Source organism: Entelurus aequoreus, linkage group LG08, assembly GCF_033978785.1.
Source record: "Entelurus aequoreus isolate RoL-2023_Sb linkage group LG08, RoL_Eaeq_v1.1, whole genome shotgun sequence".
Taxonomy (NCBI): Eukaryota; Metazoa; Chordata; class Actinopteri; order Syngnathiformes; family Syngnathidae; genus Entelurus; species Entelurus aequoreus.
Window position 1 is genome coordinate 9,641,524 of NC_084738.1, and position 16,201 is coordinate 9,657,724.

Consider the following 16,201-nt stretch of genomic DNA (forward strand, 5'->3'; position numbering starts at 1 on the left):
CCACAATTAATAAATATATTTCAGTGAATAACTTATTGTTCAAATCTGTATATAAATATGTACATAAAGTGTTGTAATTATATTGTAAAATGGGTGGATGGATCGATGGACGTTTAAAACAAAACTGTTATTATTAATTAGTAAGTATACATTTTTTGAGCCTTTCTAGAGAAAATCATATCATTGTAGTAAACTATGCAAATTACTCGATTATGTCATGGTGGCCACGCCCATAGCCACGCCCCCACCGCCACAGGTATCTTGGCAGTTTATGGGAAACACTGTAACATATAGTGAATATTTACATATTATTAAATACCTCTGTATTTTGCTGGTTGACTCTCTGACTTTCAAGCCCCATATAGACCATCTTGTGAAAAAAAAACTTAAACTCATATTGGGCTTTTACTTTCGAAATCATTTTTGTCACTGCAACATTCATATCTCTTTTAGACAATGGAGACCTGAACATGAATGCCTCCGCTCCATGCCTACATAGGGTTGACACTGTATGGTACAACTAACTGTAGGGCCTTGACCTATCATTGTGAGTTGTATTCTCGAGTGGGATGGCCTTCTTTGTCCTCCGGGAGGCTGGATCATTGGTATACTTTTATTTATAAGGCAATGCTGGGTCTACTGCCCTCCTCCAGGAGGAGTGTTGACTCTTATTTTTTGCGTTGAAAAGATCATTTGTTGCTCATTTTTCCATTTGCCCGTCCAGAACTGGGAAAAAGGGCTTTTGTTTACGCTGCTCCTCTTACATGGAACCTGTTGCTAAAAAAGACTGGAAATTAACTGAACTTATTTCATTGAACGCTTTTAAGTCCCGATTGAGAGCACTTGAGATGACGTTTTTAAATTGTAACTGTTTTTCTTAATGTGTATGACATGTATTTTTATGTAACTAGGGTTGTACGGTATACCGGTACTGGTATAGTATCACGGTACTAATAAATCAAAAATGTACCATACTCTGTTTGAAAAGTACTGGTTCCCGGGGCATGACGTTGCAACGTCACGTTATGACATTGCTGGTTTTGCGAGCAAAGGAGCATGTTCGGCAGCGCACAATCCTGGAGTACTTACAAGCAGACACAGTGTGTAGACAGAAAAGGGAGAACGGATGCATTTTGGCCTAAAAACTAAAGATAAAGTTGAAGTTATAACACTGAAACGCCCTCAGGAAGAGGTGCTTTAAAACATGGCTAGCGAGCTAGCGGCGAACGTCCATCGCAGTCGGCAGTGTTTTAGCTACTTCTAAATCACTAATCCTCGTCTCCATGGCGACGAATAAAGTGAGTTTCTTACAAGTATCATCCCTGCAGGACGAGGAATAGCTAAACATGCTTCACTACACACCGTAAGAGGATACAATAGCTAACCGCAAGCTAGCACCCTGAATGTAAACAAATGCCATGGGTGGATCTACACCTGACATCCACTGTAATGATGCCAAGTACAATAGCGTATCTAGTCGATACTACTATGATTACATCGATATTTTTTCCTTTTTTAGAAATTCATATTATGTTTATAAACTCAGGAAACACGTCCCTGGACACATGAGGACTTTGAATATGACCAATGTATGATCCTGTAACTACTTGGTATTGGATCGATACCCAAATTTGTGGTATCATCCAAAACTAATGTAAAGTAACCAAACTACAGAAGAATAAGTGATTATTACATTTGAACAGAAGTGTAGTTAGAACATGTCAAAAGAGAAAGTAAGCAGATATTAACGGTAAATGAACAAGTGGATTAATAATCAATTTTTACAGTTTGTCCCCCATAATTTTGACAAAATAATAGAATGATAAATGACACAATATGTTGCTGCATACTTCAGCAGAAAAAAATGAGGAGCCCATGTTTGCTTACTTACTACTAAAAGACAAGTTGTCTTGCATGTTCACTATTTTATTTAAGGACAAAATTTAAACATATGTTTAATGTACCGTAAGATTTTTTTGTTAAAATAAAGCCAATAATGCAATTTTTTTTTGTTAAAATAAAGCCAATAATGCAATTTTTTTTGTTAAAATAAAGCCAATAATGCAATTTTTTTTGTAGTCCTCCTTATTTCGAAAAGTATCGAAATACATTTAGGTACCGGTATTAAAATATTGGTATTGGGACAGCACTATATGTAACTGTATCTTTTGCTGCCTCTTGGCCAGGAATCCCTTGAAATTTTTTTTTTTTAATCTCAATTGGACTTTCCTGGTTGAATAAAGGTTAAATAAAAATGTTTTAAAAGGGCAACTTAAAGGGTGCCCGACTGAAGTGGTGGAAAAGTGATCTTTTTCTGTATTTTTTTTGGTAGTCCATCAGCCTGATCGAGCGTGGCAACCCATCCCGCAGCCTGGAGCAGGTGTGCCGGTGGGCCAACACGCAGCAGCGCGGCGACCCCGACCACGCCGAGTACCACGATCACGCCATCTTCCTCACAAGGCAAGATTTTGGTCCCGCAGGTATGCAAGGTACTGTATTCTCTCTCGATCGAGGCCTGTGCAGACTGAGTGCTCTATTCTGCTTCCGTTCTCAAAGGGGTTCCAGTCTTTGCCCAGGTAAGACTCCACAATGGCAGCGGGAGGCCGCCAGCATAAAAAAAAAAAAAAACATTTAGCAGGCGGCCCTCCGGAACATTGCCTGTGGGACATTGACGCCCCCTCTTGGACATGAAAAATTGATTTTTGAAGGGGCCTTTTTGGCATGTAGAGAAAAATCAGACCTTTTTCATGCGCTATAATGATTTCAAAACAAAGTACTGTGATGCTAACGCTACATGTATGTCAACAGGATGAGTTCATACATGTTCAGAGAGAACAAAACTGACAAAGGGAATTCATTTTTGCATATTACAAGAAGCAAAAATGACATTAACAAAGTAAGCAGGACTGTTAGTTGGTCAGCTAGTATGTTAACCAAATTAAATTACCACTAGGTGTGGTGAAATTACTCTCTGCGTTCGACCCATCCGCTTGTTCCACCCCCTGGGAGGTGAGGGGAGCAGTGAGTAGCAGCGGTGGCCGTGCTCGGGAATCATTTTGGTGACTTCAACCCCAATTCTAACCCTTGATGCTGAGTGCCAAGCAGGGAGGTAATGGGTCCCATTTTTATAGTCTTTGGTATGACTCGGCCGGGGTTTGAACTCACGGCCTACCGACCTCAGGGCAGACACTCTAACCACAAGGCCACTGAGCATGTTAGCTAGCTAGTTAGCCATGGAAAACAATCTGAATAAACATGTTGATTGTTTTCATTAAAAATAGTAGAAGCAAAATTATCTGGTTGAATAGCTAGTTAGTAGAATTAAACCAAAAATAAGGTAAAATGGTACAATTGTATTTGCGACAGGCAGTTTGTTTTTTAGCTAGTATTTTAGCTTGAGAGATTTGTATCAATATTTCAATAAATGTTTTATGGTATAAATATAAAATGTTTACTTAATAAACTTCACACTATTAGCCAAATAGATATCTACCGGTAGTTAGTTATTACAGTAAAACAACAATTTTAAAACAGTTCCTCACGAAACAATGTAGTGGATTGACACTTGAGCTAATTATGAAAAGCTTGAATTTAGTTAGCTTTCTAAGTTTACTATTAGAACTTTTTTGCCGAACTACTTCATATAGTTAGCTAGCTAGCTTCCAAGATAGTTGGCGCATTTGTTGTGATAACAAAACTGCAGAAAGTGTGGGTCCGATTTCCACAAAAGCTGCAGAAAAAAACAATGAGTTAGCAGTTAGCTAGTTGGCTTCAAAAATATGTAGATAAAAGTGGATTATTTTCACTATGTCAAAAATGGAACAGTTCAATTACAGTTAACTAGTTTGCAAAATCAGACATAAACTTCATCACCCAGTCAGTAGGTGAATTAGCTCGTTCATTAGCCGATTAGCTAGTCATGACATGCAAAAAAAAGTAGTTAGATAGCTTGCAAGTAAGGCATTTAGCAGTTAGCCGGTTGGCTACAAAAAATATATACTGTATAAGTCGCTCCGGAGTATAAGTCGCACCGGCCGAAAATGCATAATAAAGAAGGGAAAAAACAAATATAAGTCGCATTTTTGGGGGAAATTTATTTGATAAAACCCAACACCGAGAATAGACATTTGAAAGGCATTTTAAAATAAATAAAGAATAGTGAACAACAGGCTGAATAAGTGTACGTTATATGAGGCATAAATAACCAACTGAGAACGTGCCTGGTATGTTAACGTAACATATTATGGTAAGAGTCATTCAAATAACTATAACATATAGAACATGCTATACGTTTACCAAACAATCTGTCACCCCTAATCGCTAAATCCCATGAAATCTTATACGTCTAGTCTCTTACGTGAATGAGCTAAATAATATTATTTGATATTTTACGCTAATGTGTTAATAACTTCACACATAAGTCGCTCCTGAGTATAAGTCGCACCCCCGGCCAAACTGTGAAAAAAACTGCGACTTATAGTCTGAAAAATACGGTAGATAAAAGTGGATTATTTTCACTTTGTCAAAAATGGTAACAGTTTAATTATAGTAAACTAGTTTGCAGAATCAAACATAAACTTAATCACCCAGTCAGTAGGTGAATTAGCTTGTTCGTTAGCCGATTAGCTAGTCATCACATGCAAAAAAAAAGTAGTTAGCTAGCTTGCAAGCAAGTTAGTAACATGTTCCCAGAGAACAAAACCCTCTCTGTGCACAAGTTCAACGCTCGGCCGTGACCTCTTTGTATATTTTCAAGCACACATGTCATATTTAGTCGACTATACCTGCCGGGCTGGTTGCACCTACGCATGTTGCCGTGGCGACGGCCGTGTTGTGGTCACAACAAGGCGCGTCCCTCCAGCGTCTCGGCAGCACTATTTTTGGGAAAGGGGTCCCGTCCTCCTTAAGTAGACATTGCACGGGCTTGTCAAAGTTTGACTACGTTGGCAGTATTACACAAAAACTACTAAAGCAGTTCCCACGGAACTTCCAAGAAACGTGGCGCCGGGCCAAGGAAAGCCCAATGAAATGTCGCTGCGGCTTAATTTATTCCCCCTATTACATCAATGAAAAAACTTCTGGCAAGGTAGCTAGCGCGGAGATCTGTATTTATTTTACAATTACCAGAAACATTCTTGGAATACACAAACACTAGAGTCATATTGTCAGGTTGTTTGTTTGTTAATAGCTAACGTCACACTATTTATTTATTTTGTTTAGTTCTTGATATTAGTTTATTAAATCAGCTGAACAGTTTATTTGTTTGCGTGTTTGTTACAGAAATAGAACCAGATAAAGGTATGAGTTGTTTTAAATTGAGCAGTTTTCCTTTTATATCTCATTATTTGGGTGCTTATTTAGCCAGCTAGCTAGTTTACTTCATGTTTTGCTTAGGTAACTAAATATTACTAGCGCAGAGATCTGTATTTATTTTACAATTACTAGAAACATTCTTGGAATACACAAACACTAGAGTCATATTGTCAGGTTGTTTGTTTGTTAATAGCTAACGTCACACTATTTATTTATTTTGTTTAGTTCTTGATATTAGTTTATTAAATCAGCTGAACAGTTTATTTGTTTGCGTGTTTGTTACAGAAATAGAACCAGGTAAAGGTATGAGTTGTTTTAAATTGAGCCGTTTTCCTTTATATCGCATTATTTGGGTACTTATTTAGCCAGCTAGCTAGTTTACTTCGTGTTTTGATTGGGTAACTAAATATTACTAGCACGGAGATCTGTATTTATTTTACAATTACTAGAAACATTTTTGGAATACACAAACACTAGAGTCTTATTGTCAGGTTGTTTGTTTGTTAATAGCTAACGTCACACTATTTATTTATTTTGTTTAGTTCTAGATATTAGTTTATTAAATCAGCTGAACAGTTTGTTAGTTGTTTGCGTGTTTGTTACAGAAATAGAACCAGGTAAAGGTATGAGTTGTTTTAAATTGAGCAGTTTTTCTTTATATCGCATTATTTGGGTACTTATTTAGCCAGCTAGCTTGTTTACTTCATGTTTTGCTTAGGTAACTAAATATTACTAGCGCAGAGATCTGTATTTATTTTACAATTACTAGAAACATTCTTGGAATACACAAACACTAGAGTCATATTGTCAGGTTGTTTGTTTGTTAATAGCTAACGTCACACTATTTATTTATTTGTTTTTTTAGTTTTAGATATTAGTCTATTATCTCAGCTGAACAGTTTATTATTTGTTTGCGTGTTTGTTACGGAAATAGAACCAGGTAAAGGTATGAGTTGTTTTAAATTGAGCAGTTTTCCTTTATATCGCATTATTTGGGTACTTATTTAGCCAGCTAGCTAGTTTACTTCGTGTTTTGATTGGGTAACTAAATATTACTAGCGCGGAGATCTGTATTTATTTTACAATTACTAGAAACATTCTTGGAATACACAAACACTAGAGTCATATTGTCAGGTTTGTTTGTTTGTTAATAGCTAACGTCACACTATTTATTTATTTATTTTTTTAGTTTTAGATATTAGTCTATTATCTCAGCTGAACAGTTTATTATTTCTTTGCGTGTTTGTTACAGAAATAGAACCAGATAAAGGTATGAGTTGTTTTAAATTGAGCAGTTTTCCTTCATAGAGTTGCAGACATCGCATTATTTTGGTACTTATTTAGCCAGCTAGCTAATTTACTTAGTGTTTTGCTTAGGTAACTAAATATTCAGTTCATTTGTCAGCTAGTTAGTTGCTGAAAATGTGAAGATAATGGAATTATTTACCGATAAAGTAACAATGTAATCTCCGGTGTAAACATCCCACTAATTTGGCAGTTAGCTCGTCAGTTGGTTTGTTAGCTCGTGAGTTACGACAAAAAGCTGCATGATGACAATAATTTTGTTGTTATCGCACTGTTTTTTCAGAATTCATTCAACTTTGTAACTGATATTCACAAAAACGCTCCAGCCCTCTTGCGACCCGGAAAGGGACAAGCGGTAGAAAATGGATGGATGGATGGATGGATGGATGGATGGATGGATGGATGGAGCTGTGTTGTGTGAGCCAAGGAAATTATTAGCAAGTTAAGTTTGTTGGCTAGTTAGTATGTGACAAAAGATCTGTCTAAAGGAAAAAAAAAATTATTTGCGTTATTTTAGCTAAGTTTGTTAGCTATCTGGTAAGTTAGCATGTAAGTTAGCCTTACAATTTACATGGACAGTCGATAATTTACTGTCTTAAATATTAAGTTCATTTGTCAGCTAGTTAGTGCGCTGAAAATGTGAAGATAATGGAATGAATTACTGATAAAGTAATAATGTAATCTCCGGTGTAAACATCCCACTAATTTGGCAGTTAGCTCGTCAGTTGGTTTGTTAGCTCGTGAGTTACGACAAAAAGCTGCATGATGACAATAATTTTGTTGTTATCGCACTGTTTTTGCAGAATTCATTCAACTTTATAACTGATATTCACAAAAACGCTCCAGCCCTCTTGCGACCCCGAAAGGGACAAGCGGTAGAAAATGGATGGATAGATGGAGCTGTGTTGTGTGAGCCAAGGAAATTATTAGCAAGTTAAGTTTGTTGGCTAGTTAGTATGTGACAAAAGATCTGTCTAAAGGAAAAAAAATTGGAGGAAAAAAAAAAATTCTTTGCGTTACTTTAGCTAAGTTTGTTAGCTATCTGGTAAGTTAGCATGTAAGTTAGCCTTACAATTTACATGGACAGTCGATAATTTACTGTTTTAAATATTAAGTTAATTTGTCAGCTAGTTAGTGCGCTGAAAATGTGAAGATAATGGAATGAATTACTGATAAAGTAATAATGTAATCTCCGGTGTAAACATCCCACTAATTTGGCAGTTAGCTCGTCAGTTGGTTTGTTAGCTCGTGAGTTACGACAAAAAGCTGCATGATGACAATAATTTTGTTGTTATCGCACTGTTTTTGCAGAATTCATTCAACTTTATAACTGATATTCACAAAAACGCTCCAGCCCTCTTGCGACCCCGAAAGGGACAAGCGGTAGAAAATGGATGGATGGATGGATGGATGGAGCTGTGTTGTGTGAGCCAAGGAAATTATTAGCAAGTTAAGTTAGTTGGCTAGTTAGTATGTGACAAAAGATCTGTCTAAAGGAAAAAAAATTGGAGGAAAAAAAAAATTATTTGCGTTATTTTAGCTAAGTTTGTTAGCTATCTGGTAAGTTAGCATGTAAGTTAGCCTTACAATTTACATGGACAGTCGATAATTTACTGTTTTAAATATTAAGTTCATTTGTCAGCTAGTTAGTGCGCTGAAAATGTGAAGATAATGGAATGAATTACTGATAAAGTAATAATGTAATCTCCGGTGTAGACATCCCACTAATTTGGCAGTTAGCTCGTCAGTTGGTTTGTTAGCTCGTGAGTTACGACAAAAAGCTGCATGATGACAATAATTTTGTTGTTATCGCACTGTTTTTGCAGAATTCATTCAACTTTATAACTGATATTCACAAAAACGCTCCAGCCCTCTTGCGACCCGGAAAGGGACAAGCGGTAGAAAATGGATGGATGGATGGATGGATGGAGCTGTGTTGTGTGGGCCAAGGAAATTATTAGCAAGTTAAGTTTGTTGGCTAGTTAGTATGTGACAAAAGATTTGTCTAAAGGAAAAAATATATATATTTGCGTTATTTTAGCTAAGTTTGTTAGCTATCTGGTAAGTTAGCATGTAAGTTAGCCTTACAATTTACATGGACAGTCGATAATTTACTGTCTTAAATATTAAGTTCATTTGTCAGCTAGTTAGTGCGCTGAACATGTGAAGATAATGGAATGAATTACTGATAAAGTAATAATGTAATCTCCGGTGTAAACATCCCACTAATTTGGCAGTTAGCTCGTCAGTTGGTTTGTTAGCTCGTGAGTTACGACAAAAAGCTGCATGATGACAATAATTTTGTTGTTATCGCACTGTTTTTGCAGAATTCATTCAACTTTATAACTGATATTCACAAAAACGCTCCAGCCCTCTTGCGACCCCGAAAGGGACAAGCGGTAGAAAATGGATGGATGGATGGATGCATGGAGCTGTGTTGTGTGAGCCAAGGAAATTATTAGCAAGTTAAGTTAGTTGGCTAGTTAGTATGTGACAAAAGATCTGTCTAAAGGAAAAAAAATTGGAGGAAAAAAAAAAATTATTTGCATTATTTTAGCTAAGTTTGTTAGCTATCTGGTAAGTTAGCATGTAAGTTAGCCTTACAATTTACATGGACAGTCGATAATTTACTGTTTTAAATATTAAGTTCATTTGTCAGCTAGTTAGTGCGCTGAAAATGTGAAGATAATGGAATGAATTACTGATAAAGTAATAATGTAATCTCCGGTGTAGACATCCCACTAATTTGGCAGTTAGCTCGTCAGTTGGTTTGTTAGCTCGTGAGTTACGACAAAAAGCTGCATGATGACAATAATTTTGTTGTTATCGCACTGTTTTTGCAGAATTCATTCAACTTTATAACTGATATTCACAAAAACGCTCCAGCCCTCTTGCGACCCGGAAAGGGACAAGCGGTAGAAAATGGATGGATGGATGGATGGATGGAGCTGTGTTGTGTGGGCCAAGGAAATTATTAGCAAGTTAAGTTTGTTGGCTAGTTAGTATGTGACAAAAGATTTGTCTAAAGGAAAAAATATATATATTTGCGTTATTTTAGCTAAGTTTGTTAGCTATCTGGTAAGTTAGCATGTAAGTTAGCCTTACAATTTACATGGACAGTCGATAATTTACTGTCTTAAATATTAAGTTCATTTGTCAGCTAGTTAGTGCGCTGAACATGTGAAGATAATGGAATGAATTACTGATAAAGTAATAATGTAATCTCCGGTGTAAACATCCCACTAATTTGGCAGTTAGCTCGTCAGTTGGTTTGTTAGCTCGTGAGTTACGACAAAAAGCTGCATGATGACAATAATTTTGTTGTTATCGCACTGTTTTTGCAGAATTCATTCAACTTTATAACTGATATTCACAAAAACGCTCCAGCCCTCTTGCGACCCCGAAAGGGACAAGCGGTAGAAAATGGATGGATGGATGGATGCATGGAGCTGTGTTGTGTGAGCCAAGGAAATTATTAGCAAGTTAAGTTAGTTGGCTAGTTAGTATGTGACAAAAGATCTGTCTAAAGGAAAAAAAATTGGAGGAAAAAAAAAAATTATTTGCATTATTTTAGCTAAGTTTGTTAGCTATCTGGTAAGTTAGCATGTAAGTTAGCCTTACAATTTACATGGACAGTCGATAATTTACTGTTTTAAATATTAAGTTCATTTGTCAGCTAGTTAGTGCGCTGAAAATGTGAAGATAATGGAATGAATTACTGATAAAGTAATAATGTAATCTCCGGTGTAAACATCCCACTAATTTGGCAGTTAGCTCGTTCGTGTGGTAGCTAGCTCGTCAGTTGGTTTGTTAGCTTGTGAGTTACGACAAAAAGCTGGATGATGATAATAATTTTGTTGTTATTGCACTGTTCTTGCAGAATTCATTCAACTTTATAACTGATATTCACAGAAACGCTCCAGCCCTCTCGCGACCCCGAAAGGGACAAGCGCTAGAAAATGGATGGATGGATGGACGGAGCTGTGTTGTGTGAGCTAAGGAAATTATTCAAATGAATAGTCATCCAGTCAGTTAGCTAGTTAAGTTTGTTGGCTAGTTAGTATGTGACCAAAAATATTCTAAAGGGAAAAAAAATTGGAGGAAAACATTTTAGCTAAGTTTGTTAGCTCTCTGGTAAGTTAGCATGTAAGTTAGCCTTACAATTACATGGACAGTCGATAATTTACTGTCTTAAAAATAAGTTCATTTGTCAGCTAGTTAGTACGCTGAAAATGTGAAGATAATGGAATTAATTCATTTAAATGAATTCATTCAGAATTCATTCAACTTTATAACTGATATTCACAGAAACGCTACAGCCCTCTCGTGACCCCGAAAGGGACAAGCGGTAGAAAATGGATGGATGGATGGATGGAGCTGTGTTGTGTGAGCCAAGGAAATTATTAGCTAGTTAAGTTTGTTGGCTAGTTAGTAAGTGACAAAAAATCTGGAGGAAAACATTTTTTTCTTCGCATTATTTTAGCTAAGTTTGTTAGCTCTCTGGTAAGTTAGCATGTAAGTTAGCCTTACAGTTACATAGAAAATCAATAATTTACTGTCTCACCTTCGTATTAATTTAACCAGTGTAATTTTAAACCATTTTACTTAGTTTTAAAATGTGCTTAACAGAGAATATTTTCCCTCACTGTTTCATTAATAGAGCAGAATGATCGTTTGCTAGCTCGTTAGCTCATTCAAGGTTTATCGTAAAAAAGGGACTTTAGGTTGTAGGAATTACTGAAAGTAAATATGGTGAAACATTTCTAGTGTTGTTGACTACTACAGTGGTCCCCAACCACCGGGCCGCGGCCCGGCACCGGTCCGAGGACCAATTGGTACCGGGCCGCACAAGAAATTTAAAAAATAAAAATAAAAAATAAATAAAAATTTTTATATTTTTTTTTAAAATGAAATCAACATAAAAACACAATATATACATAATATATCAATATAGATCAATACAGTCTGCAGGGATACAGTCCGTAAGCACACATGATTGTATTTAATTATGTAAAAAAAAAATAATAATAATAAAAAAAAAAAAATTTATTTTTATTTTTATTTTTTTTAAATACCTCCAACCCCCCAAGCGTCTCTGGTAAGTTAGCATGTAAGTTAGCCTTACAGTTACATAGAAAATCAATAATTTACTGTCTCACCTTCGTATTAATTTAACTACAAAAAGGTTGGGGACCACTGGACTACTACATTCTGCAAAATGTTTTTAATGCTTTCAAACAAAACAGTATGTTCACTTTAAGCTATACTGCTGTTGCTGCTGCTGCATTATTATCAGTTTGCTTCCATATTGTGCTGAAGTGCGTCCATCCTTGGAAATGCCCTGGCTGTATATATAATACTGTAAGTACTGCCTGGACAAAAGAGCTGCTCTGCATTCATGTCAAGCGCAAGCAAAGCTACGTCAATTCATTTTAATTGCTTACAGTAAACAACTCAATCTTTTTCGCTTCTTTTTGGCTTGTCATATCTGCTGTCTTCCACCTTTTTGCTGCTTTTTAGCTGCATGCCAAAAAAGTCTTCTTCTCAAGGCCATGAAGCTGCAAACTAAAAAGCAGAGTATCGCTGCACACCTCTTGATCGAGTTTTATGTCACGAATGTCAATGTTCTTTGCTTTGTCGTGTGGGGGTGGTGTTTATTTTTTTAATTTGACTTGTCATAATAATGTTGCACAGGCAAAAAGGTGTCAGGGCTGACAAGCTTGCTGTGTTGCTAGCATGAACACTGCTTTCAGTCTCGTATTTTAACCAGCACACGCCAAATTTGATGAAAAAAATTATTACTTTGATCAGAGAATATATTAGAAATATTATAATAATACAGAGTATTTAAAAAAAAAAGTGTATAAAATATTTTGTAATAATAAAAAAAATAAAAAAACTCAAAACCACCACAAAATGCACATTAAGAAAGCAGGTAAGATGCATTATGTATAGAGATGTCCGATAATATCGGGCGGCCGATATTATCTGCCGATAAATGCTTTAAAATGTAATATCGGAAATTATCGGTATCGTTTTTTTTATTATCGGTATCGTTTTTTTTTTTTAATTATTAAATCAACATAAAAAACACAAGATACACTTACAATTAGTGCACCAACCCAAAAAACCTCCCTCCCCCATTTACACTCATTCACACAAAAGGGTTGTTTCTTTCTGTTATTAATATTCTGGTTCCTACATTATATATCAATATATATCCATACAGTCTGCAAGGGATACAGTCCGTAAGCACACATGATTGTGCGTGCTGCTGGTCCACTAATAGTACTAACCTTTAACAGTTAATTTTACTCATTTTCATTAATTACTAGTTTCTATGTAACTGATTTTATATTGTTTTACTTTCTTTTTTATTCAAGAAAATGTTTTTAATTTATTTATCTTATTTTATTTTATTAATTTAAAAAAAAAAAGGACCTTATCTTCACCATACCTGGTTGTCCAAATTAGGCATAATAATGTGTTAATTCCACAACTGTATATATCAGTATCGGTATCGGTTGATATCGGTATCGGTAATTAAAGAGTTGGACAATATCGGATATCGGCAAAAAGCCATTATCGGACAACCCTAATTATGTAGTTCAGTTGTGTTACATAATAATGTTAAAAAATTAACATAAGTAATAAGAAAATGTGTTAAAAAACAAAAAAAATAAATAATATAATTTAAAACCGATATTGTATAATTAATCAATCAATCAATCAATCAATCAATGTTTACATATATAGCCCTAAATCACGAGTGTCTCAAAGGGCTGCACAAGCCACTACGACATCCTCGGCTCAGATCCCACATCAGGGCAAGAAAAAACTCAACCCCATGGGATGACAATGAGAAACCTTGCAGGGGACCGCAGATGTGGGAAAAAGTTAGCAAACTAATGATACTAATACTGTCTGAGGCTGAGCCAATCAGTGGCCACGATACTGAACATCACGGTCTGATTGTATTAGTATTTTTAGTTTATCTGGCCATTTTTATGCTTGAAAATATTTAATTTAGGGCAAGATTACGTACAATATGCATTTTAATTGACAACAAAAAGCTAAGATATGGATGTTGTGTTCAGATAGTTTAGCATGTAATGATTGAGCTATATTGTATTGGTTTTAGTATCTTCATTGTACAAAATGTGTAAAAAATAGCCCCCGCATCTTTCAGTTTCTTTTTAGCGACCCACGCTTGAAAAAGATTGGACACACCTAACCTGAAATGTAATAAACTTTTCTATTTTGCACTTAAAAATGCAACAAGATTGATAACAAAAATCTGGGGCCGTACTTATCAAGCTTCTTAGAATTACTCCTAAGAAGTCTGCTAAGAGTTGACTTAAGAGTAAATAAATTCTTCGCTGAAAGCTGCACTTAAAAGTTAGTTATCAAGCGTCTTACTCACACTTTCAGCGAAGTGTAGGACTGAATCTTAAGTGTCACACTCAGAGCTGAATTACGACATTACTATGTGCCGTAAACGGAATTTTAGGTGACGTCATTTCTGTGTCCATAGAAATGACCAATCACGGAAGGGAATCCGTTGTCTAAGAATAAAGAAATATCTTGGAAATATTTAAGTGGACAATGGGAGTGTATATTTTGACAATAAACTACAAAATAATACAAAACAAACTAGTCCCCGCCGGCACTCACGCTACCGCTCCCTCTCTTCTATCGCCCACACACTCACTGACGTCACTCACCTCACGGCCACACACATACGCTACTGTCATAACATTTTCTTTCCAATTCATTAATTAGGCAACTAATTTGAAACTGGTGTGGGTGGCTCTATATATACTAGCCCACTGCAGCCACATGCAGAAATCAACATGGAATCGAAATGTATTAAATCTGTGACAAAAATAATATCCGCTCTGTCTAAACGATACCGTTTGATCAGCTGCTCGTCATCAAAAAAAACAACAACATTGTTCCGTTCCCTGAACGTTCGCGCACGTCTCTCTCGCCTCAGTGCCATCCCCTGCTGGCAACTCCTAACCACTTAAGACACCTCTGAAGGTCTCTTGAATATCGTGGAGAGTAGGAGTGATTCTTAGACTTAAGAACGTTGATAAAAAGCTTTTATTCTTAAGTTTGAGAGTAGGACTAAATTTCGCAAATTCTCAGGACTTAAGTGTAAAATGGCACTCTAAGAAGCTTGATAAGTACGGCCCCTGACCTATAGTAATTGAAACAATGATATTATAAACAAAATATGAATCCGCTCAAAAAATGTAACAATGATGAATAGATGTATTGAAAAATGTTACATTATTTCACTACTTGGTAAAATATTAGAAACAGTAGTTTCTGAGCAGTAGTTCACTCCTGCTACAAGCAGTTGGATAATTAAGCTTCCATTCGAGCGCCATCCTTGCTGCCTGAAGTAGCAAAGTCCTTTCCTCTTCTTAATTACCAAGGCTTTGTGCTCTTTCCCGTTGCCTAGGTTATGCTCCGGTGACTGGTATGTGCCATCCGCTGAGGAGCTGCACTCTGAACCACGAGGACGGCTTCTCTTCCGCCTTTGTGGTCGCTCACGAGACGGGCCACGTGTAAGTTATTTAATTAATTCAAAATAGAATTAGCACTAAATGGGCACACAGTCAAAAACATCAAATAATAATAAAATAATAAATAATGCAAGTAATTGTAATATTAAATAATTTAAATACCTAAAAAATATGTTTTTCATTGGTTCACAGTACTTCTCACCCACCACAATATTAGGTACAGCTGCATGATCCTTTTATCCTATAGATGTCATTCATAATGTGTCATATCAGTAATAAATACATTAAAAAAACATTAGTGATTTGAAAAAAATATGATACAGCCCAAGTAAACATCTTGTGACTTTGCCGCCACATTTGCGGCGCCCAGCCTGGGAATGGAGCACGACGGCCAGGGCAACCGCTGCGCCGACGAGACAAGCATGGGCAGCATCATGGCGCCGCTGGTCCAGGCCGCCTTCCACCGCTACCACTGGTCCCGCTGCAGCAAGCAGGAGCTCAGTCGCTACATCCAGTGGGTTTTCCCTATCCCGGCGTTTCCTGCTGCTGTTGTTCACGTTTCCTCTCGCTCACCACGATCTCTCGCACCAGCTCCTACGACTGCTTGCTGGATGATCCCTTTGAGCACAAGTGGCCCAAGCTTCAGGAGCTCCCCGGGATCAACTATTCCATGGACGAACAGTGCCGCTTTGACTTCGGTGTCGGTTATAAGATGTGCACCGCTGTAAGTACACACATTCATGCCATGTGCAGTTTGCCCAGGAATAACCTTTTCCGCGTTTCGCCGCCCAGTTCCGCACGTACGACCCCTGCAAGCAGCTGTGGTGCAGCCATCCCGACAACCAGTACTTCTGCAAAACCAAAAAAGGGCCACCTGTGGATGGGACGGAATGTGGTCCTGGAAAGGTGAGGAGTCACATTTGCTGTCTTTATCACGCTTAAAGGTCCCTTGTAATGATGGTCTAGCAGTCATATGTGTTTCTGTGACATGATGGAGGACAAACTTTTTTCCTCACAAACATTAAATCAACTCCATGTGCAGTAGATCT

General features: G+C 36.8%; 1 protein-coding gene across 2 annotated transcripts in view; it reads left to right on the forward strand.

Annotated features, from left to right (window-relative positions):
* LOC133655379 (A disintegrin and metalloproteinase with thrombospondin motifs 14-like) overlaps positions 1–16,201 on the forward strand; it is a 122,910-nt gene that overhangs the window by 67,354 nt on the left and 39,355 nt on the right. The window contains exons 6-10 of one of the 2 annotated variants that reach the window (XM_062055485.1): positions 2,333–2,489; positions 15,089–15,194; positions 15,523–15,666; positions 15,744–15,876; positions 15,945–16,058. In XM_062055485.1, coding sequence (XP_061911469.1) covers positions 2,333–2,489; positions 15,089–15,194; positions 15,523–15,666; positions 15,744–15,876; positions 15,945–16,058 — 654 coding nt within the window. The remainder of the gene's footprint in view (positions 1–2,332; positions 2,490–15,088; positions 15,195–15,522; positions 15,667–15,743; positions 15,877–15,944; positions 16,059–16,201) is intronic. The other variant, XM_062055486.1, reaches the window with a different exon arrangement.